General features: G+C 43.7%; 1 protein-coding gene across 2 annotated transcripts in view; it reads left to right on the top strand.

Moving 5' to 3' along the window:
• Positions 1 to 10,559: 10,559 nt before the first annotated feature.
• The window catches only part of CBFB (core-binding factor subunit beta), a 56,786-nt gene continuing 43,158 nt past the window's right edge, over positions 10,560 to 24,187 (top strand). Inside the window, exons 1-3 of one of the 2 annotated variants that reach the window (XM_036115146.2) lie at positions 10,562 to 10,926; positions 11,153 to 11,239; positions 16,499 to 16,615. In XM_036115146.2, the coding sequence (XP_035971039.1) occupies positions 10,849 to 10,926; positions 11,153 to 11,239; positions 16,499 to 16,615 (282 nt within the window). In that variant the 5' untranslated portion in view covers positions 10,562 to 10,848. Of the gene's footprint in view, positions 10,927 to 11,152; positions 11,240 to 16,498; positions 16,616 to 24,187 lie in introns of both variants that reach the window. The other variant, XM_078062489.1, reaches the window with a different exon arrangement.

Below are 24,187 nucleotides of genomic sequence, written 5' to 3'. Positions count from 1 at the left end.
CCATTGGTCTGTGGGGCAAATGGGAAGGAGAGGAGGACCCATTTGAAGCCTGAAAGAACTCAAGATCAGATGGTCTCACAGAGCAGAGTTCAGCATACCTATTTTCGGATGAATATTCTTATCTGGGCCTGTTCTGTGTGTGTCCTCAGGCAAGCCCCTGCCTCTCTGGGCCTGCTTCTCCTCATCTGTGCATCTGGGAACAATCCCAGTGGGACCCTACTCCAGCCCCAGTCTCCTCCAGCTGTGGTCCAGGACTTATCCATTCCCAGCTTTTAGCCACAGGTGCTGGTGGAATAGCATGCCAGTGACCTCACCAAGGAGCCACTGCATTATGGATCTACTGTTAAGGAGCAAGAACCCTTTTGAGGGGGAACCTGAAGGTGGAAGAAAAGCCTTTCCGGAAATTAGCATCAGTGGCAGAGAAATTCATCAAAAGCTGGTGGAGACGCCTGTGGCTAATTTATGTCTCTTAACTAAGGAGCAGCTCTTCTGGCCTGGAGGAAGGACTGTGGCTTCCAGGTCCTTTCAGAGACCCCGGGCCCAAGACTCTAAAACTCTGGCTCTGTTGCTGGGCCTCTCGGCATCTGCCAGGAACACCACCGTCCGTTTGCTACTCCTGAAACATGGAACTCTGCTGTGCTAGGAAAGGCCACTGATGGGCAGGGATCTTGAGTTTTAATACAACTGTTCCTCTGCTGTGTGACCTCAGACATTCAGTTGGCCTCTCTGATCCTCCCTGCCAGGAGAAATCCTAACTGCCTAGCTTCCAGGCGACCAATCCACCTACAATACTCAGCACATCTGAGAAAAGAATAATTTTCTCAAAGAAGGAGGATACCCAAACAGCTCTTGGTAGTGGGAATCTAATGTGAGAAGCCGGGAAACAGCCAGGAACCCATTGTCCCAGGTGGCACAGGCCTCCCTCCCACAGTGTCCAGGTAGGGCAGAAAGACGAGCTATTGCAGCACTAACCTCCAGGGGGCACCACTTACCTGGTTTACCATGTGAATGAGAGCCTGGCTGGACCCGGAGCTCCAGCCCTGCCTCCTCTGGGCTTGCCACCTACACACAACCCTTACACCACACATGCCTCTGACTGGGGGATTGCTCGGTCACCACCTAACCAAAGCAGCCACATTGGGCAGTCTTTGCAGCCCAATGCACTCCCGCCAGCCCATCCTGGGCGGCCTTCAGCTCCCAGAGCTGGTCCAGCCAAGTCATTCAATGCTAAAAGAAGCAAGATCCTTTGAGAGAGCTGTGGACATAGCAGCCCCCAGAGGCTCAGGGAATCCCTTCCGGGGTCACACCCTGATTCTGTCGTTGCCTCTCCCCTGGCTCAGCTACGACAGGAGGCAAGCCACAGGCAGCTACCCGCTGCTGTAGGAGAGCATGTGTTCCTTTTCAGGCCCCTTCTCAGCTCATTTTATGGTATTTTAACTAGACCTTGTATGAACTCAAACTGTTATCCCAGGCTTCCCTTGACTGCCAACATTTATAGTTGGATTTGTATCAAAGCATAGAGTTGTAAACATCCTAGAATTTCAGAGCCAGAAGGGACCTTTAAGATTGTCATAGCCACCATTCTTTCAGAGCTTGTAACCTTGTGCCAGGCACTAACCCAGGTACCATCTGGTGTTTTTGCCTGCCCAGTTCATCCATTCTTGCAATATTACCCTCTCGACAGCAATTCAATGTCCACAGTTCAGGGATGAGCAGGTAACCCAAACTATTAAAGCCTATTAAAGTCAACCCAGGATTTTTGTGGGAATATCAGGAAAGAGCAGTTCTCACCATTGGAGGGTAAGTCAGCATGTGAATAAAACTAAAACAGAAAAACAGAACCAAGAGACCGAGAGAGACAGAGACATAGACAGATTTCTGGTGCCAGTGCTTGAACACGTGGATCCAGCCATGCCTGAAGTCACTTATACACCCAGAGTTTTCAGCTAAATGAGCTAATACATTCCCTTTTTTGTGTGAGCCAATTATTAAAAAGATTTATTTATTTATTTTAGGGGGGAGGGACAGAGGGAAAGGGAGAGAAAAACCCAAGCAGACTTCATGCTCAGTGAGGAACCTGACGTGGGGCTCAGTCCCACAACCCGGAGATCACAACCTGAGCCAAAACCAAGAGTCGGATGCTTAACCGACTGCGCCACCCAGGCACCCCCGTGTAAGGCAATTTTAATTGGGTTTCTGTCCCCAAAACAGTCCTGACAGATACAAGTAGATGACTTTGTCCTCAATTTACAGATTAAAAAACTGAGTAACCAGCTCTGGGATCTTAGACAAGTCATGAAAGCTCTCTGACATCAGGTTACTCTAACAAAGAATAAAGAGACTGAATTTTTTCAACTTCAGGACACCTCTGCTCTTCTGGGATCTCTCTCTGTGCTGTACGCTCTTAAATGAGATAGTCACTTGCTCTGAGTCCCGATTTTCTGAGCTGCAAAATAGGACAGTAATTCCTTCTCTCATTACTTTGAAGGAGTTTGGGAAAGTCCAATGAGAGTGTTTGGAAATTTACTTTTACTAAAGCAAATGTTATATAGTGTCCATATTTTACAAGTGAGGCATCTCAACTCATACCAGATAACCACTGTTGTCCCCAAATGGCTCATGTCTCTTCCAAAACAAATTTTTAAAGGCTTTTAAAAATAAAATTTAACAGGGGCGCTTGGGTGGCTTAGTCAGTGGAATATGTGACTCTTGATCTCAGAGTTATAAGTTTGAGCCCCACATTGGGTGTAGAGATTACTTAAAGATAAAATCTTTAGGGAGCCTGGGTGTCTCAGTCGGTTAAGCATCTGCCTTCGGCTTAGGTCATGATCCCAGGGTCCTGGGATCAAGCCCTGCATCGGGCTCCCTGTTCAATGGGGAGTCTGCTTCTCCCTCTACCCCTCCCCCCGGCTTGTGCTCTCGCTCTCTCTCTCTCTCAATAAATAAATAAAATCTTTTTAAAAGATAAAATCTTTAAATAAATAAATAAAACTTAAAAGACCGTAAAACACATTTATAAAGTGACCTCCCCACAGTGCCTCATTGGCCAGAATCTAAGTCAGGTCAGACCCAGGTATACTAAGGGAGATGGCACTGGGTGAAACTCTCTTGGGAATAACTATTTGGCACTGTTACAGGTCAAGTGCTCTAGAAAGTTTTGCTTGCAAGATGTTTATTTTTTTTATTTTTTTAAAATGTTTTATTTATTTATTCATGAGAGTCAGAGAGAGAGAGAGAGGCAGAGGCAGAGGGAGAAGCAGGCTCCCCGCCTAGCAGGGAGCCCGATGCGGGACTCGATCCCAGGACCCCAGGATCATGACCTGAGCCGAAGGCAGACGCTTAACCATCTGAGCCACCCAGGCGCCCTGCAAGATGTTTATTAAAGAGTGCCCTTGGGGGGTGCCTGAGTGGCTCAGTCGGTTAAGCGGCTGCCTTAGGCTCAGGTCATGATCCCAGGGTCCTGGGATCGAGTCTCATGTTGGGCTCCCTGCTCAGCGAGGAACCTGCTTCTCCCTCTCCCTCTGTCTCCTGGCATGTGCTCTCACTCTCTCTGTCAAATAAATAAATAAAATATTTTTAAAAAATTAAAAAAAAAAGGAGTGCCCTTGGGATCAAAACATGTTGCTGGGAGAGGAAAAAAGCAGAATTGGATAGAGGAAGAAGTCAAGCTATACTGCAGCCCAGCAGCAGTTTCAGGTGACTCTAGGGAGCCCTAGAGCTCATATGACCCATCAGCATTGCTCTGCTGGGACTTTACACACCCCTCACCAGTCACTGGATATAAGCTGCCCAGAAAGAAAGAATGACTTGCAGGTAGCTCTCTGTAGCTCAGGGAATCCCAGAAACGGCTGAGAGCAATCCCAGCTGCTCAGTCCTTCACTGAAGAGGGATCTAGGTGGCTCATCTCTGTGTCCATCTCAATCACCAACAGTACCTAAGCTGCAAGGCTTCCTGGGAGCTCCCCTGGGGCAGGAGGAGCAAGCTTCCCTAGCATCAGGTGGGCTGGGGAAGCTATCAACGGTGCCTTTGAGGAGGTTAGGTCCAGTCTCCAGGTCAGGCATTGGTGTGGGGCAGTCATTCTCCCAGCACAGTTCTCAGAGGCCTCTGACCCCATGTTTTGTTGGGGTTTTCTTGAAGATTATTTATTTATTAGAGAGAGAGCGTGAGAGGGGTTGGGGGAGGGGCAGAGGGAGAAGGAAGCAGGCTCCCTGCTGAGCAAAGAGCCCAATGCGGGGCTCAGTCCCAGGACCCTGGGATCATGACCTGAGCCAAAGGCAGACACTTAACCCACTGAGCCACCCAGGCGTCCCAGACCCCACATTTAATGAAAGAGTATGAATTTGCCTGGCTGAGAAAGGGGGAAAAAAACAAGCTACACTGAGGAAGTTAACCAGGACTAGAACAGTCTGAAGCCAAATTCATTGCCCATTCACTCAGAAGTATCATCTAGAAGAAGAAAATTATTGTCTGCTTTATTTGTCCCTCTTGTGTTCCTAGAGGGAAGGAGGACTGGTGAGGAGGCTATGGGCTAGTAATTCTGTCTGCCTATTTGCAAGACGATATTACAGCATGATGGGAAACCCTGCCTGCTAGGATGGTTTAGAGCTTGGAAAATTTGGGGAAGAATCCAAGAACAGGACATGGTGTCGAGGCATCATCAGCACGGAGACAAAAGGAGAGAAGGTAAGAGAGGATGCATTTGGATTCAAGAGTCGATAATGAGCCAGAAGTGAATGTTGAATTATTCAACCTCCTTTATTGATCCATTGATCTCTATCTGCAGGTCTTGGTTTATTCTTGGTTGGCATTTCCTGTGTCTGAGACATTGAGAAGAGAAATGGGGGGAGGAAGGGTTTTTAAGACTCAAGAAGAAAGAAGAGTCAGTGCCAAAGAGAAATTTGGCAACAGATACCAGGAACCTTAAAATTCCCATACCTTTTGACACAGTGGTCCTCCTTCTGGAAATTGACCCTAAAAACACTATCCAAAACTTTTAAGAAAAACCAGTAAGCACCATGATGTTCACAGAAGCCTATTTTAAAACAGCAAATAATAGGAAACAACCTGAATAAATGCCCAACAATAGGAGATCAGCCAGGATGTCATTAGGAGTTTTATAGGATTACACGGGAAAATATTTATGCCATAATGTTAGGTGAAAACAGAGCATTCAAAACTGTTCCTATAGAACATCATAACTATGTGAAGAAATGTAGATGGAGAGAGGCCAAAGAACATATACTTAAATGTAGCAAGGATTGTTCTGAGGTGGTGAGACTCTCTTCCTGTATTTCCTAAATTTTCTACAAAAATATGTGCAAGTTTTAAATAAATTAAAAAAATGGAAGTGTGGGGTGAGAGACACTCATATGAAGGCTGCACAGTAGTAAAATGAACATAAATTAGTGGGAGCCAAATCCTCACAGGGTGCTGCTGTGTCCTACATGGGCTGACCCCAATGCATCGACGCATCGTATGGAGCCAAATGATAGAGTGAGGGACCCAGTGGGGTAGTCAGTCTATGGAGGACAATCAAAGGCTCCTGAACTTGTATTTAAAGAAAAAGTGTGAGTTTTCACAGCAGAGAAAGGGGAGGAAGTCGTGCTAGACTGAAGGTACAGTAAGAGCAAAGGCTCTGAGGCATGTGGGAAGGTAATCAGGTCGGAATGGCTGGATTGCAGCATGCCAATGGGGATAAATGATGGGAGATGGGATTGGAAAGGAAAGGAAGTCATGAATGCTGGGCTGAGGGCCCTAGCCTTCCTGCCATAGGCAAATCAGAGGCTTGGGGGAGGGGTTTGGGGGGAGGGGCAGTGCGGTTAGAGCTCACCACTGCCATTCTCTAGTCCCCTAGACTCGTCTGTTTCCCATCACCAGCCAGAAACTTGGAGAGCAGGGGAGGAGAAGAGGAGCAGTCCCAAATAACCCTCGAAGACTGGTCAGTCAGGCCTCCTGACCCCAGTCTGGCCCTCTTCCCAGATTCAAGGCTCGGTCGCCATCCCCAGGCATCCAGACAAAACCCCTCCGCCTACCATGACAAAGAGGCTCATTTGGAGCCTGGGCAAGATTTGCAAACGTCAAACTTGTAATTACAAGGATGAAATCATCTGGTTCCTTTTAAGCAAACGGGTTTATTGATCCCAACACTGAAGAAATGCTATTCTAGGGAAACTTGCTCCTCTCGGTTTTCCTCTCCCTCTGGGATGGCTGAGCTGGTGGGGGAGGGTGGCAGGGGAGCTAAGAAGGGGGAGAACCTCCTGGGAGGGGAAATTCTTAAGGGCCTAGGGGTGAATTTTATGGTGTAGATAAATTATATCTCAAAAAAGAATTCTTCAGGGCCCAGGAAACAGCTTAATTTGGCAGATGACACCCTCATTCTGGACTTAGGCCCATCTCCATCCCCAAACTAGAAGCTAGGTAGAGCTGGGGCTTTAGGAGCTGTGCCAGCCATTAATTTCCCTTCTCTCCCACCACCATCAAGTCTCATTTGTGGCTCCAGATCCTATTTCAGCTTCAAGATGGCACAATATTTCCTCAGTAACTGGAGGGAAACTGTTTCCTTAGAAAAAAAAAAAACGCACTAGAGGCTCAGGGGCCTGGGAAGACCTCACCCTCTCTATGAGGAGAGGCAGATGTGGGGAGCTGCCGACACCAGACCTGGATAAAGCCATCCTTTCTGCTGGACTTAAGGAGGCAGGATGTCTAGGCCTTGACCTTCCAAGCCAGGGAAGGACAAACAGTTGGGCTCAGGGGACAGGAATGCACAACCGTCAAGGTCAAGAAACACATCCTGCCACACGGCCCACAATAGGATCCCTTCATTCAGCCTGTTGGGGACCCTTTGGGAGCATGGTCCGGTGCTCCAGGAGGAATGACCCCAGTTGCAACTGTCCAACGGTTTGCAGTTCAGCTAGAGAGACGAGCGGCACTTTTGGCAGCTCTACCAGCGGATGTCTTAGGGTGGAACAGTTAAGAGCACAGCCCTGGGATTGCCAGCCCTTCCGAGCCTCAGTTCCTTCATCTGTAGAATAGGGTCAATCATACCAAAATGCAGGGTTGTGGTGAAGAGCGAATGAAGATGATCTATCCCAGTGCCATTTTGTTATCTCTAATGAGTCAAGGTCTTGTCACCGTCCTATGTTCACTTATTTGTTGTTTCAGAGTCTCTATTTCCTCATCTGTCCGATTAGGACAAGAAAACTTGTCTTAGAAAGTGGTTCTCTGAATTAACTGAGATAAGGGACATAAAAGCACCCAACTCACAGCTTCACAGTTGAGCCGAACAATTGAGAGTTCTCATCCCCTGCTCAGTGTTACTGTGCATTCTCTGCCCACCCATTCAAGATCAGTCAGGGAGTCCTGTAGGAGCAGCTGCCCACCCAGGAAGATAAGAAAGAAGAGGCCCTGGGCTGGCTGAATACTTGGGAAAGGAGGGCTCCAAATGGCAGGGCTTCAGAGAGAATTCAGCCAGGTTTTTGGAGTGGGAAGGGTGTTTCTAGGCAAAGAACAGATACCCACAGGCTTCCATCTATGGACCGACCCTGCTAGAGCTGGCTCTTTGCAAACCCCTCCATAGGGTGGTGCCTGGACCTATCCATACCCAGCCAGACAGAAACACAGGGTTAAATACACCTGACAAGGGTGAACTTTTCCTTTATTAATTTCTTTTCATCTCATTTTTAAAGTAAGTGAAAAAAACTTTCACAACAACAACAAAAAAGGCATACAGAGGTCAGCCGAGGAGATGGCCTCCTCCAGCCTGCGGCTGGTTTCCCAGTCGTCCTGGCTGGTTGGACGCCAGACAATGCCCAGTGGGTTATCCTGTGGCCTGGAGTTGCCAAAGGCTGTCTGTGGTGCTGCTGTTCTGGATTTGCCTGGCAGGCTTTCTCATCCCTTTCCCTCAGGACATCATTCCCCACCGCCATGAGGCTGACAATTCATGTACTCTGCCCTGCTCTGTACTCCCACCCCTCCGCCAAGATTGGCTGCAGGTCCATGAACCCTACCTGGACCCGCTGGAGTAAGAGTGCTGCCTTGTGGATCATTCTTTAAAGACAGAAATGGAAAATTTTATACTAATGCCTATCTAAACAGAATATGGTGGTGCCAAATGCTGTGACATGGGATATACTCTCTTCCTACCACGGAGGCGAACGTCAGGAACTCTCCTCCCCTGACCAGTGGCCTTCAGATGGTCCTGTTGACTGTCTGAAGGCCACATCGTTTTCCTCTCATTTAGACAATGGCTGCATTGTCCTAATGTCCAAAGGTCTTGGCTGGACTGGGGAAGACCTAAAGTAGACACAGCAGATGGATGAAAGTTTCTGTTCCTTGTGAGGGACTTAGTTCTGCCTTGGTGCCTTGGGGTGAATGCTGCCTCACCCACCTCTCAACATAAGTTGCACATGTTTTAAGGCTGGTTTTGCCTGCGCTTTGCCTGTGCTGATTTGGAGTTTCCCTCTCCAGTTTCATCAGAACCTTTAGGCAGCAAAATAAAGATGGTATCCTTTGCCAGATGTAGCTGATAGAAACTGCTCAATGGGCCCACAACGCACTCTCCTTCCCCCCTTTTGGAGAAACTGCTCTTCCCCTCTTTCAATCCATCAGGTTCTATCTGAGGCTGCCTATCCCAGGCCCCCCAACCCCTGGTGGGAGAGCATGTGACATAAGCTGGCCCATGTCATCATATCAGCCTGGACATGGTGATTTGATAGAGGGAAGAGTATGTGATCCAGACTGGGCCAATCAAAGTCCTTCCCAGAAATTTTATGACTTAGAGATGGAGAAGTGGCTGCTCCCATCCTTTGCCAGGAAATGGCTGCCAATGAAGAAAGCTTGAGAAAGTTAAGCAGTGAGAAGAAATGGAGAAATGGAAAAGAAAAGGAGACTATCCCTCCCTCTGTGTGATGTATTTACTTACAATAAAACAGGCCCCTTTCTACCTTTAAGTTTGCTTGAATTGGGTTTCTGTCACTTGCAATTGAAAGAGAGCTGAGGGGGGGGGGCGCTTGGGTGGCTCAGTTGGTTAAGCAGCTGCCTTCGGCTCAGGTCATGATGCCAGGGTCCTGGGATCCAGCCGGCATCAGGCTCCCAACTCAGCGGGGAGTCTGCTTCTCCCTCTGACCCTCTCCCCTCTCATGCTCTCTCTCACTCTCTCTCTCTCAAATAAATAAATAAAATCCTAAAAAAGAGAGAGACCTGAGGGAAGATTCTGAGATAGATGGAGGCCCAATGGTAGTGTTTGCTGACATCCGTATCTATACCCTTTCTATTTGTGCACACTCATATATTCACACAGGTTTCATATGGACTGGGAAAGAATGCCCTTGGAGACAGTTGATTGTATGTCTGCTATTCAGAAAGTGTGTTTGTTAAAACCACCAGCCTACAGGTTTGACTTTGCTGAAAACTCCCTCCCTGACCTTGGGCAATTGATTCATCTCTGGGCCTCAGGATGACCAACCATCCCAGTTTGCCAGCCAATGGTTTCCTAGGACATGGGACCTTCACTGTAAAACCAGGATAGTCTCTGGAAGACTGGACACTTGGTCACCCTAGCTCCGTTCCATATCTGCAAAACTGAGATTGAACTAGGCAGGGGTAGGAAATTCTGCCAAACCCTGCATTCAGGCCGACATTGTATCCTCACAATCCTTTGCAATATGGCCAGCTACTGTCAGTCAGAGTTGGCACCTATTTGCCAACCTTGCACTGATTTTTTGACACGCTGGAATTTTAAGGATCAGAATTTATTGAGGATCAACTTTGAGTCAACCTCTGCCATAAATCCCATGTCAAACTCTCTCCAGCTTGGGCCAAATGACTTCCCTAAAACTTGTGGATCTTTTTTACGGTTTGATTGCACATTTGGGTAAATATATGGACTGGCATTAGGTTTACATATAATTCAGCTTTTCTTCTTTAGAGACTTAAACTTATTGAGTGCTCATTACCGTGAGAGCTTGTGTCTGCGTTTTGCAAACAGGCAAACTGAGGCTTAGCATCCAGGGCTTGTGTAAGGCTTGTGTAAGCAGCGGAGCGAGATCCCAGCCAAGGCCCGTCTGACTCCCAGCAACTCCGACCTTTCCACCATGATGCGGATTCAGTTGGATTCTGTGGTCTTTAGTCTTTGATAGGAACAGCCTACATCCCTCCCCATCGGTTGTGGGACACAAAGTCCCCAAGAACTTAAGTTTCCTCACGTTCAGGTGACAATTTGGGGTCATTCCGAGCAGCTGAAGAGCCCCAAAGTTCCATACAGCCGACAGAAAGGATCCGCGCGGGCCGCTTTCCGTCTCCAAGGTCCGGGCAGATGCCCGCAGAGCTGTTCTGCACCGAGCAGCCCGCGGGCGGGCGAGGGAAAGAGGGCCGCGCCGCGGGAGGAGCTCTGGTTCGCTGCAGCCCAGCCGCCCCGCAAGCGGGCGGGCGGCGCATGCGCGGCGCGGGTCGCAGAGTTGTGAATGGTGCGTTTTGTTTGCCGGAGTTTGGGGCGGGCGGGCGCGCGAGGAGGAGGGGTGGGGCCGACCGGGGCGGGGCGGACGGGCGGGCTTGCGAGGTGGGCGGTGAGAGGAAGTGGCGGCGGCGGCGGCCGGGGGCGGCGAGTGCTGGGTTCGCGCGGGCGGTAGGCAACGGCTGAGGCGGCGCCGGCGGCGGCGTGGGCTGGGCTCGAGCGGGCGGCTGCACCTCAGACTCCCGGGATTGGGAGCCCACGCGGGCGGGCGCCTGAAACAAAGGGAAGCCGGAGTCAGGGCGCCGCGGGTGGGCGGTCAGTCGGTCAGCGCGAAGCCGGCCAGCGGGTGCCGCGCAAACCCGGAGCCCGGCCGGCCGGCGCGGCCTCAGAGCGGGAAGATGCCGCGCGTCGTGCCCGACCAGAGAAGCAAGTTCGAGAACGAGGAGTTCTTCAGGAAGCTGAGCCGCGAATGCGAGGTGAGGCAGGCGGGCGGCGCGGAGGCCGCGGCGCGCCCCGAGTGGGCCCGGGCGGAGAAAAGTTTGGGCGGCGCGGCCCCGGGCAGCCCGGCGGAGGGGCAATCTCGCCCGGGCAGCCGCCTGCCCGCAGACTCTGCTTGCCCTTATCTGCGCCGCGCGGGGCGGGCGGGCGCGCAGGCGGCGTCGCGGATTTGGCTCCTGATTTCGGGCCGTCTCTGCCTTGCAGATTAAGTACACGGGCTTCAGGGACCGGCCCCACGAGGAGCGCCAGGCGCGCTTCCAGAACGCCTGCCGCGACGGCCGCTCGGAAATCGTAAGTCGGCGGGGCAGGGGCGCGGGGACCGAGGCGCGCGCGGGTCACTTGTTGCGCGGCGGCCGCCGCGGCCCAGGCCGGTTCCGGACGGCGCCGCGGACGCCGCGGCTCCCGGAACTGAGCGGGCGCCGTCTCACTTCCTACTCGGGATTCAAAATGCGAAACCAGACACTGGCGGGCCGCGTCCTCGCGGGGACACGCTTCTCTGTGGCCCTCTGCGGGCCGGTTGTGTTTCCCAGACGCGAATCGGCAAACAGTTTGCCGCGAGTGGAACTCACACCGGAGCCCAACTAAACAAGGAGAGGTCCCTGTACAGGCTGTGTCACGGATTAAGGGGTTGGGGTATTTGTAAGGGAGAAAACACCCATTCGGAAAAAGAATTGGGCTTCATTCAAGGATCTGATTCCTGGGCGAGAGTTGGTTTCTCAGGACGCTAGGTTTGTTGGTAAATTTGTGTGTGAAGCTGTTTCACCGCCAGTATAGCCGAGAATCTTTATACCAGTTACCTATTGTCCTAATAGAGAAAGACAAGCCCTAAAGAATGAGCCATCTTATTTTCTTAGAATGTTAAGGCTCAGGAGACACAGAAAGAAACCATTATCATCTTTTTTCAAACCTCAAAAACGTCTCCCGTTTAGTGCCACAGTTCCTAAAGAATTGCATGGATTTGCGAAACCCACAGTTGATCATGAGGCCTTGTTTCAGGTGGTAGATTTGGTGCTTCGCCTTCACCAAACCTTACCGTGGGGGGAAAAAATTCAAGTGTCTCATCTCCTTTTTGGTTTGTCCTATTGGAGGTGCTAACGAGGAGGGAATGAAAAAGCCAAAGGGTAAGTAGGAAGAAGCTAAAGAAAAGAGATCTTATTAATTAAAAAAAGAAAAAAGAAGTTGAAGTACTGTATAGTGGAATCTAGTTATCTACTCTGAACTGGGCCCATTTCATTTGCAGAGACTTGAAGCTATGGTGGAGTTTGAATTTGGGTTAACAATAGGAGGACATATTGGAACATTTACTTTTCCCACCTCCTTCATGGAGAATATATTTTATTGAAAAACAATGCAAATACCATAAAATTCTCCCTTTTCATCACCTAAATCAAATTTATTTTTATTTTATTTTTATTTTTTTAATATTTTATTTATTTGACAGAGAGAGACACAGCAAGAGAGGGAACACAAGCACGGGGAGTGGGAGAGGGAGAAGCAGGCTTCCTGAAGAGCAGGGAGCCCGATGCAGGGCTCGATCCCAGGACCCTGGGACCATGACCTGAGCCGAAGGCAGATGCTTAACGACTGAGCCACCCAGGCGCCCCTAAATCAAATTTATTGTTAAGAATATTTTGCTATTTATTTATTTATTTATTTTAAAGATTTTATTTATTCATTTGAGACACAGAGATACAGAGAGAGAGACAGAAAGCATGAGGAGGGAGAGAGGGAGAGGGAGAAGCAGTCTCCTCGCTGAGCCAGGAGCCCGATGTGGGACTCGATCCCAGGACACTGGGATCATGACCTGAGCTGAAGGCAGACGCTTAACCATCTGAGCCACCCAGGTGCCCTAAGAATATTTTGCTATTTAAAATGAAGACTTTTTAGAATTGTATTACAGATGATGTGAAGATAACTAGCTAAATTTATTAGGAGCTCTAGAATATTAGGTCACTAGTGCATGTTATGAAAGAAAATCTCCAGTTTTTAGCCCACTTCCAAGTTTCTTGAGTAGTTATAATAGTTGCATGATTAAAATGTCTAAGACACATACTTTCGGTTTTGGCCTTGAGTGGTAGAAGAATCATTCATTAGTTGATCCAGTGATTATATCATTCTTTGTCTGGGCTTCCTTTTGCGAAAGGTAGATGGTACACCTAACCAATGGATTTCCTGAAGTTAATTGATGTAAGTGTGAAAGATGAGGTACAAAGTACTTCATGATTTTTTAGAGCTGAGGGTTTTTTTTTGGAAACCTAATGAAGTATAGCTATTAGGTGGTTTTCTGTCACATCAGGGGCTTTACTGCATATAATTATGAATTGGAAGTATAATTTAACCCACAGTAGATCTGAATTTTTTTGCTCTATTATAATATTACTGTAATATTATAGCAGTGTTATAGGTTGCTTGTATTTATCGTAAGTTTCTTTCCAGGGATAAATCAGATATTCTAGGCCTTCCTCTTCCAGATACCTGATCCTACAAATTTTAATAAGTTCTTAATATCTGACAAGTATTAAAAGTTAAAGGAGGGTAGGTTGAATTCTGTGTAAGATTTGCAGTTAATATAGGGCGCCTGGGTGGCTCAGTCGTTAAGCGTCTGCCTTCCGCTCAGGTCATGATCCCAGAGTCCTGGGATCGAGTCCCACATCGGGCTCCCTGCTCGGCAAGAAGCCTGCTTCTCCCTCTCCCACTGCTTGTGTTCCTGCTCTCGCTCTCTCTCTCTCTGTCAAATAAATAAAATCTTAAAAAAAAAAAAAAAGATTTGCAGTTAATATAGCATATGTGTCTTAATTTGTTGAATAACGTAACTTTGTATTTGGGAAGGAATTTCACTTTTTCTAGTTCCCTCCCCCTTTGATTCAGTATTGTTCACATTTAAATTACAGGATCCCTAGCTCCTAGAGGGTGGAGACCACATTAACTTTGTGGTGTATACATTAATATACTCTCCTCTAAACAGGTACTCTGCATAACGCTTATTGTATTATAGGTTCTTGATTAATTGAATTTAGAGGTTACTTAATACAATGCCTAAAATTTATCTTTTTAGTTAGGAACAGGCTGTGGCTTTTACTTATTTGGTTGTGGAAAATAGGTGTGTAGAAGGCATTATTTTGCCTCTGTTTTGACAGCAGCTATATACAGTAAAAATATGCATAGTTACCAAAACTATTATCAACCTTCCCCCCTCTTTTTATTCTTTTAATTTTGAACATCTCCTTAGTGTATCATTGAGATTGAGATTAATGAATTTATTTTGTATTTAGATAGATGAGATCATAACTATAAAACTTACCCAGACTCCTTATCATAGCATGAATAAAAATGATTATGGGTAAGGGGTAGAATCTATTTGGTCTGTTTTATTCCTCACGTAAGTTCTTATTGTGGTAAGAGTGTTGGAGAAGTCTTCAACACTAATGGTAAATTAAAGAAAAGGATTCAGGTGTGGTGATGACTGTGACAGCCGTAAAAACTGTATATTTTTAATCCTGAAGATAGAAGGGTAAAGGTATGTTGGATTGGCATAAGGTGTGTTATTTTACCATTAGTGAAACCTGTAGAATAATCATTGGGACAATCTGGAAATCTTACATATAGACAACGATACCACTGTATCATTTTTATGTTTTTGAACAGAATTTTCCCAATTGTTATGCGTGTGTAGATATTCCATTAAAAAAAGAGTTCTGTGGTCAAATAAATTTGCAAAATGCTATACTAGAATGATCTGTTTTTACCACTTCTCTCTCAGAGAGAGGGATCTTGATGAGATAATGGGCATGAAGTGATGAAGCAGGAAATCTCTTCTGAGGTTGGTCTTCAGACAGGAGGTGAGGTAATAAGATCTATAGACTGTTTTTACTTAGCAGGGAGCTGATTTGGGGTACTCTGGGGGTGGAAGGATTTGTTACTAGGTGAATACTAAAGAAACATGCCTTGGGGATTTTGATACAAGGCATTCATTCATGGACTGAATCTCTTACCTGCCACCACTCTACGCTGAGAATTTATTTTATTATCTGAGGCTGAAAAAGTTAGCTCTTTTATCCAGCTCAAAACTATTTCTCTTATTTAGCAAATACTTAAATGGCATTTACCTGGTACTATTATAAGCACTTTACAAATAATTAGTGGGGAAACTGAGGTACAGCTAAGTAACTTGCTTCGTCATACAGCCTAGGCAGTGTGCCTTCTAGAGTCTGCTTTTCATTTGAACTATTGTTGGTTCATTTCACTCCACTTGTCTTTTAAACTTTGTGTTAATGGGGAAAGATTTTTTTTAAAAGTTAATGTTGTAATATTGACGTTTGTTCAGTCCCTATTTATATAAAATACCACAAGAAAGAGTATCCCAGTTGATTAGGTAAATGCCATTAAAGATTTCTATAGGGATTTAGCAGTTAGGTTGACAGTTGTACCTCCAGTACCAATAATAGAACTAGGAAGAATACATTTTTATCTCTAAAGAATCTAAGCTGTTAATCACCAGGGGTGCTGGTGGATAGTTGAATCAGCTGATGGCTTTAAACAAATTGCCCTAAATGTGAACCCCTTCCTTTCAGTTGAAGACTCTTTGATTGGAAACAAAGTATGTTGTGGAACTTTAATTAGTAAAATAAAACAAACCAAAACCTTTTCTCATTTCAACAAAAAAAGAAGAGTTTACATTTAGGTGATGAAAAATGGTGTGTGTGTGAGTGTGTGTGTGTGTGTGTGTGTGTGTGTGTGTGTTTCAGAATGCTTTTTACTTATTTCTTTGTTTCTTTCTGAATTTCCCTTGGGAAGAGGGACAATGCTATTTCCATTTTTTTACTTGGAGAAAATATAGTTAAATGGCTTAGGGGCTACACAGAATACTTTATTGAAATGGTTTTAGATTGTTCTGTCTGTTGAACCATGCATCCAAATCTTATTATAAATATTAGATGAATACTCTTTTGTATAGTCAGATCCAGTTCTCCTAAAGTTAAATTTCAGAAAATGCGTATTTTTTAAGTCACCTAGGGTTTTAGAGAGATGAGAAGTTCTGTCACATGCTAATGTATCATTTATCAGAAGAGACAGTCCTGTGCATTTTTAACATAGGTTTAGAACATAGTGTTCCATTAGGCGAGGGAAATCAAGAGAAATTAAAATGCCTCATTTACACATCTTGAAATTGTAGTATGCTTTAAAATTCAAAATGTTTAGATCTTCAGTGATTTTCACATTTAAAAATAGAAGTTTTTAAATTCAGGGATGATGGCTTCTGGTTAGACATTAGCAATGCGAGATCCTAACGTCAGCAAAAAATGACCTGAAAGAAAGTATTGATTCCATGTCTGATTTTATATTTAAGCAGCCAATGGCAAATGTCCTCAAAATGGAATCAGATGTTTGTAACTTAATACTTAAGAAAAATGATGAGTGCATGTTTTTTACTTTTAAGTATTCTTGGTGCTGCCTGGCTTAAGACAGAAACTGATGTAAAAATAAATGACTGCCTGCATAATTTATGTAATGTCCTGCTCCTGATCCTGTTTGTATTGATTTTTCTAAAAGGCTTTTGTGGCCACAGGAACCAATCTGTCTCTCCAGTTTTTTCCGGCCAGCTGGCAGGGAGAACAACGACAGACACCTAGCCGGGAGTATGTCGACTTAGAAAGAGAAGCAGGCAAGGTAGGAAACATTTCTTTGCGTTTGAAATACTGTGGATTGTTCTATTAGAGACTATCGGAAGATTTACAGTTTAATGAAGAGATCTCAGGTGTGATTATATACATATATGGTCAGATTTGTTTTCATATTATAAGGATGTAATACAATTTTTTAAATCAGTGTCAGATTTTTTTGGTATCATTCCATTACTAATTTCATGTATATAATATTCATCATAGAAACTTGTAGCCCTTAAAGAGAGTAGTGTGCTTTCTTACATGTAATATTTAAAACTTAATTCCTTTAAAAGTGTTGACAGGCTATTTTTTGTTTTACTAACCCAAGTGATTCCGGTGCTGTAAAAAAAATAAGAGAAAAATGGGAGAGGGCTCTGTAGGCGTAAAATTTAATAATAAGAAGTAGCTCATGGGTAACTTTCTACTTCTGTTAATACTGCAAATTTAATTTTGATTAAAAAACAGTGTGAAAACTTTAACTTGGAAATAATTTTTTTGTTTTGAGGAAAAGCTGGGAAAAGAAATTGATGCCTTAAAATTTTTATATTGGAAGTTTAGGTTGAAGATACGAAATGTTTAAGCTGAGAGCTCTATTAAATGCTAACTTAGATGTATTACATAACTTTGTGACATTTAGTAAAAAATATCTTGGATTGGTTCATCTTTTAATGTAGAAGTTGACTCTTATTGAAATAAAATATTAAAGGAAAATATTTTTTGGCTTCATCTTATGCTCAGTATTTCTCCTGTTCCCTTTGTGTTTCTGTACCCATTTTGATCAACTTGCTCACTTACTCTTCTAAGTATCGTCATGAATAACATAACCTCTCACTTTATTTACAAAACATAATACATATATAATACAAAGATTTTTGTATTAGCCTGTTTTGGGAAAAAGATTCCTGGTTTTGTATATTACAATGAAGACTTTTTGTTTAAATTTTATGAAATAGGTGGGTTTGAGAGCGCCTGGGTGGCTCAGTTGGTTAAGCAACTGCCTTCGGCTCAGGTCATGATCCTGGAGTCCTGGGATCGAGTCCCACATCGGGCTCCCTGCTCAGCGGGGAGCCTGCTTCTCCCTCTGACCCTCCCGCCTCTCATGCTCTCTCTCTCTATCTCATTCTCTCTCTCAAATAAATAAATAAAATCTTTAAAAAAAAAAAAAAAAGAAATAGGTGGGTTTGCTTTTTTTTTTTAAGATTTACTTATGTATTTGAGAGAGAGAGAGAGGAGATAATCTCAAGCAGACTCCCTGCTGAGCAAGAGCCCAACCCAGGGCTCGATCTCACAACCCTGAGATCATGACCTCAGCCAAACCCAAGAGTCGGATGCTTAGCCGACTAAGCCACCCAGGCACCCCCGGATTTGATCTTTTGTGGGCGACAAACTAACTAATCTTTGGAGAGGGAGAGGGGAAAATAGATTACAGAATTTTTAAAAAGAGTAATAAGTGATTTGCTTTTCTTTGTATTAGCTTGCTTGCTTGGAAGATTAAAAGCAAATGTTCCAAGTTTTACTGTTTGGTAATTCTTATATATAAGGAAGAAGTTGGGAAGTCACTGTAGGATTATGCTTTGTCTGTTTTGTGCATGTATGTGTAAGTCAATGAAGAAATTATTTTTTTCCTTGTTCAAAACACTTTCTTAACGTTCGTTTAACATGGTGGCTCAAATACTACAGACATAAACCAAAAAAAGTTATTTCCTCAACTTTAATGCTAAACTATTTTAACACTTCAAAATGGACATCTCAATGTTCCAGTATTTAATAGCTAATAAATGGGTGTTAACTCTACTAGAAAGTATGTTTGCTTAAATTAATGTAATGATAACTGTTTACCAGATTGAAGACCACATTATTCTTGGACTTAAGCCATTGACATGTTTTTAGTTACATGACCAACAATAACAAAAATGTTGTATGACTTATTTTAGTGTTTAGAAGGTATATTTTCAAATACAATTGATAGAACTGATGCAAGTTATCAGGACACTTACATTTTATTAATATTTGTTTTAGAAGGTTTTTTTCTGTAAAAGGCCACGTATCAAATAGTTTTGCAGGCATGTGGTCTGTGTTGCAGCTGCTCAAGTCTGCTGTTATAGTGGAAAAGGAGCCATAGACAATATGTAAACAAATGAGTGTGGCTGTGTTCCAAGAATAGTAACAGTGGCAAACTCAGTATCTTTCCCTCAGATTTAAATCTGTAAATGTTTATGTGTAGATTGTGTACTCTTTAAATATAATTTTTCAACACCTGTACTACGCCAGTAGGATCCAGAAGAAAAAAACATGTTAAGGCACAAAAACCAAAAACAAACAGGAAACTGCTAGTATATTGCTCCTTTCCAGTGGGATAAAGGATACCAGTGAATTTAGACAAAAGGTACTGACCCACGTTTTCTCAACCATGGAGCTCAAGCTATGGGGTCTTTTAATTTTCTTACTCCTTTTTTATGGTCTCTTTCTGATAGTCATTAGCTTGTATTTCTGTCCCTACAGGACTAGGACTAGGACTAAAAGCAAGGAAAAATTGAAGGGATTTCCCCAAATGTTAATTGTTTGCCTCTGCTTCTTATTTTGGATCGCAGATCAGCATCTTTTCTTCCACGTACTCTCAGCCTAGTTACTTTCTGAAGCAGCTTAGTGCTCTTCCCCATTCACGCCCAACTTTGAGGAACCTAGGGTTAAGGCTTTAGAGTTAGGCATAATTAAGTCCTGGCTTCATTTACTACTATATAACTTCGTGCAAGTTATTTAACCTTTGTGGTCCTCAATTTGAACATGAGGTTAATGCATACTTCCCAAGATTGCCCTAGTGATTAAATAGTGTATAAAGTGCTTAGCCCAGTATCTGACACAGTTGCTCAAAAATTCTTTCATTCTGAAGGTTCTTGTTGAACACCTGTTGTGTATACTGAGCATTGTCCTAGGCACTTGAGATGCATCAGTGAACAAAACAAAGATCCTCCCCTAGAGATTGTTTTATGGAAGGAGTGAAGGATAGACAGTATTCATAATAAATAAGTTATGTAGTATTTTACGAAGTGGTAAGTGCTCTGGAAGAAAAGAAAAAGTTGAATAGAATGAGGATGATTGAGGACCAGAAATGTTTGCAATTTTAAATAGGTTGGTCTGGGTAAAGAAGGTCATGTTTGAGCGGAGACCTGAAGGAGGTTAGGGAATGATGAGCCATGTAGGTATCGGTGGAAAGACAGGAGACAGTCACTGTGAAGGTCCTAGAGTGGGAGCATGTTCGTGTGTTTGATAAGCAGCAAGCAGCCCGGTGTGCCTGGAGTAGACTGAGCAAGGAGGAGGGTAATAGGAGATGAGATCAGGGAAATAACAAGGAGCCAGTTTATGTGACCTTGCAAACACATGGATTTTTATTCTGAGTGAAATGGGGAGTAGTTTTAGGTTTTTGAGCAGATGAACAATATGATCTACCTTGGGTTTTGAAAGGATCACTCTAGCTGCTGGGTTACTAATAGGCTGTAGTGGGGCAAGAGTGAAGTAGGGAGACCAGTTTGGCTGTTGCTGTGATCTTGGCGAGAGGCTAGGGTAGTAGCATTGGAGGTGGTGAGAGGTGATCATAGTCTGAATATATTTTGAGATCGAGCCAACAGGATATGCTTATGGATTGGATGTTGGGTGTGAGAGTCGAGAATGACTCCAGCGTTTTTGGCAAGAGCAACTGGGAGTATGGGATTGCTGTCATCTGAGATAGGAAAGACTGTGGGTGGAGCAATTTTGAGGAGCAATTTAGGACATGTGTGTTTGTGGTGGTGGCTTGTTAATGCACTTCTGTTTTCTTACCGCCCACCCTTGACTTCTTTAAGTTAGGGCACTGCTTTCTCATAAGTGATCCTTCATCTGCTTATCCCAAGGGTTCAGTGGCCTGTTAAAAAGAATCAACTTTATTGAAGTATACTTTACAGACAATAGAATGCACCCACTTTAATTATATAAATTTGAGTTTTAACAAATGTACGCACCCATGTAAACACTACCCACGATCAAGATAGTGTTTCAGTCACCGCCAAAAGTTCCCTTGTGCCCTTTTACAGGAGTCTGGGAGTGGTTTGGCTGGATGGTTCTGGCTCAGGGCTGGGACTGTGCAGTCTCTGAAGACTTGACTGGAGCTGAAGAATCCACTTCCAGGCTCACTCACGTGACTATTGGTAGGTGGCTTCACTTGCTAGTCATGTGTGCCTCTCCACAGAGAGAGAAAAGAATGAAGTCACCATGCTTTTTATGACCTATTCTCCAATCACTTGTGTCTTATTCCGTTCATTAGAAAGGAGTCACTAAGTCTAGCCCGCATTTGACAGGGAAGGAGGAGTATTTATTCACATATATGGGTGTGTGAATACCAGGACACTGGGATCATTGGGGCTATCTTGGAGGCTGGCTACTGCAATATTCACTTAAATTTAGTGAACTCTGAAATATTAGAATGCTAATAGGAGACAGAAGCTGCATATTCTCTTTGATTTGAAATATGGCTTTATGATCTAAGAAAATGGGCTCACCAAAGTCAGTCCTTTTATTCATTCTTTCTGCCTTTGTGTTTATAGGAATATTTTCAAACCAAAGGTCTTCAATAAGGAAGGCCTGTTAATGGATAACTGACCATAAATAGGTATTTCATGTAAGATCAAATCAGAGCATTCAAGTTTATACCGTCTCTCAAATATATTTGAAACTTCTGCACCCAGGTGTCTAGTGAGCTGTCTGCATTGGCTCTTAACAACAATCTTTTTTAGAAGAGGTTTAAAATAAAACAATATAGTAGAAAGAGCTGTCTGTCAAAAGACAATCATAGCTATTTTTTTTAACCTGGAAATGGGAATCAGAATGTCTGTCCTCTTCCTATACCTCATGTGAGGATTAAATAAAGTACTAGAATATGTGAAAATGCCTTTTAAATTGTAATACCCCATCCAAAATTAGGCTGTTTGATGGTTTTGTAGGGTGAAATTATAGGTAACTTAATTATGGAGTTTTAGTGCTATGGTGTGCCTTAGGTCAGCTTCACTTGTAACTGTACAGTGTTGGAACACCACATCTTTCCCAAGTGTCCATCCTGGTGTATTATAAACCCTGACAGCCAAAGTGTTCGTAATTCTGCCTGAATCTAAACTGCTTTTCTCTCATTTCGCTTTCAGAAGGCAAGGAAAGCAACCAATTGGAATTTAAGTCATTCTTAGTTAAATTTTTGTAGGCCAAGCAACTTCTAATTCCTTTGATCTTTCCTCTTAGGACCCATTTCCAATTGCTTTTTATTTCAAACAAATGCAAATGATTATGTTTCACCATAAGTTATTAGTCTTGAATGGTCAGATTAATGGTTTTTGCATGCATTCTTTGTTTTATAAAGCCTGGGTTAGGGTTTCAAATTAATTACTGTATATGATTACTACATGATCCTAGTTTTTGAGTATAAAGATAAAGGGTGTGAAAAGTATTTTATAAACTGAAAAAAATGAACTTTTATAGTGCTACTGTTATCATTTTTTCTGTAGAAATTGAGTATACTATCTAGTGTTACTACATTGGCCCCAGAGAAAGAGAGGTTAAAATTTTTTTTAACAGTTGCATTTCTATTTATAACTTCTGATTTTAGTTGATAGTCAAATAACATTACTAGCACACATTGAGAAGTAGTTATGAAGTATATGTTATTAGAGCAGATGCTTTTTTTTTTTAAAGATTTTATTTATTTGTTTATTAGAGAGCGAGCGAGAGAGAAACAGCATGAGAGAGGAGAGGGTCAGAGGGAGAAGCAGGCTCCCCGCTGAGCCGGGAGCCCCATGTGGGACTCGATCCCATGACCCTGGGATCATGACCTGAGCCAAAGGCAGTCGCTTAACCAACTGAGCCACCCAGGTGCCCTAGAGCAGATGCTTGTAAGAAATTTTGGTGTCTTATTTTTTTCTTCCCTGAACTTCTGTACTTAAAACTGAAATCTTTTATCATTCATTTTCATGAGCATAAGGGGCGCCTGGGTGGCTCAGTCGTTAAGCGTCTGCCTTCGGCTCAGGTCATGATCCCAGCGTCCTGGGATCGAGCCCCACATCGGGCTCTCTGCTCCGCGGGAAGCCTGCTTCTCCTTCTCCCACTCCCCCTGCTTGTGTTCCCTCTCTCGCTGTGTCTCTCTCTGTCAAATAAATAAATAAAATCTTTAAAAAAAAAAAAAAAAAAAAAATTTTCATGAGCATAAGTAAAGCAAAATTTAACAGCATTTGATTTAATGAATGAGGACAGACTCTTATTTTAAATGGTTTTTCCAGAGGTCTGTGATTCTGCTGCTTCTGGAGCATTTTGCTTACTTGCCTGCAGGATCTTTGTCCCAAAATAAATATTGTGTCTGTTTATATACCATCCACAATTTGGCAGGGTGTAGAGGACTCCTTGATGTTAGCTTTGAGAAATCCCTATTCAAGCTCAACCAGTTCCTTCTCCTCCTCAGACAGCCCAGTCACTCCAAATAAAAGATAGCTGTGGTAAAGCTTTGGAATGTGATTTTCCTCAAGAGAAATTGAGACAACTTTACAACTAGTTTGTCAGATCTAGATTTTAAATATGTCTACTCAACTAAAATATGAAGTATATTTTCCAGTGTTTAGTTATTGGCAATTTGGTGCATTGGAATAAGTAATCTGTTTTTGTTTCTTTGCTTGTTTTAAAGCAGACATTTATGTATTTATATTATTTTATTTATTTTTTTCATAATGGTAAGTATACTCTTCAATCTCCATGGTCTGTTTCATCCATCCCCCTTCCCCCTTTCTCTCTGATAACTGTCAGTTTGTTCTCTATAGTTAAGAGTCTACTCTTGGTTTGTCTGGTTTTCTAAAATATATTTTAAGTGTACTATAATATTTTTTTAAAGATTTATTTGAGAGAGAGAGAGAGAGAGATCATGAGCAGGGGGGAGGGGTAGAGGGAGAAGCAGACTCCCTGCTGAGCAGGGATCCTGATGTGGGACTCTGTCCCAGGACCCCGGGATTAGGACCTAAGCAGAAGGCAGATGCTTAACTGACTGAGCCACCCAGGTGCCCCTACTATAATATTTAAATAACTGAATTATAAAGTTTAGAACTGGCAGCCTTACGCTTATATTTTTTAAAGAAAAGGGTTTTTTTGTTTGTTTGGTTCTTGTTTTTTTTAAAAGATTTTATTTATTTATTTGACAGAGAGAGACAGCGAGAGAGGGAACACAAGCAGGGGGAGTGGGAGAAACAGGCTTCCCACGGAGCAGGGAACCTGATGCGGGACTCAATCCCAGAACCCTGGGATCATGACCTGAGCCGAAGGCAGACGCTTAACGACTGAGCCACCCAGGCGCCCCCTAAAGAAAAGGTTTTATTTCAATAATTTTTAAATCCAGGAGGGAGAGTTGACCGACTTCATGCATAAACAAGATGGTTTAAGAATTATTACCTTCCAGTTAGAGTTACATTAATTTGCAAATATGTAAATATATCTCCAAAGTATTTGAAGATTGTGTGTTCTCTTTTTCCCTTCTCTTGAATTGTATTATTTGTCTGAATTTACCTTTTAGCATTAAGGT

Source organism: Halichoerus grypus, chromosome 15, assembly GCF_964656455.1.
Source record: "Halichoerus grypus chromosome 15, mHalGry1.hap1.1, whole genome shotgun sequence".
Classification (NCBI taxonomy): domain Eukaryota; kingdom Metazoa; phylum Chordata; class Mammalia; order Carnivora; family Phocidae; genus Halichoerus; species Halichoerus grypus.
Note: the sequence above shows the minus strand (reverse complement) of the source record. Positions and strands in the feature narration are given on the sequence as shown.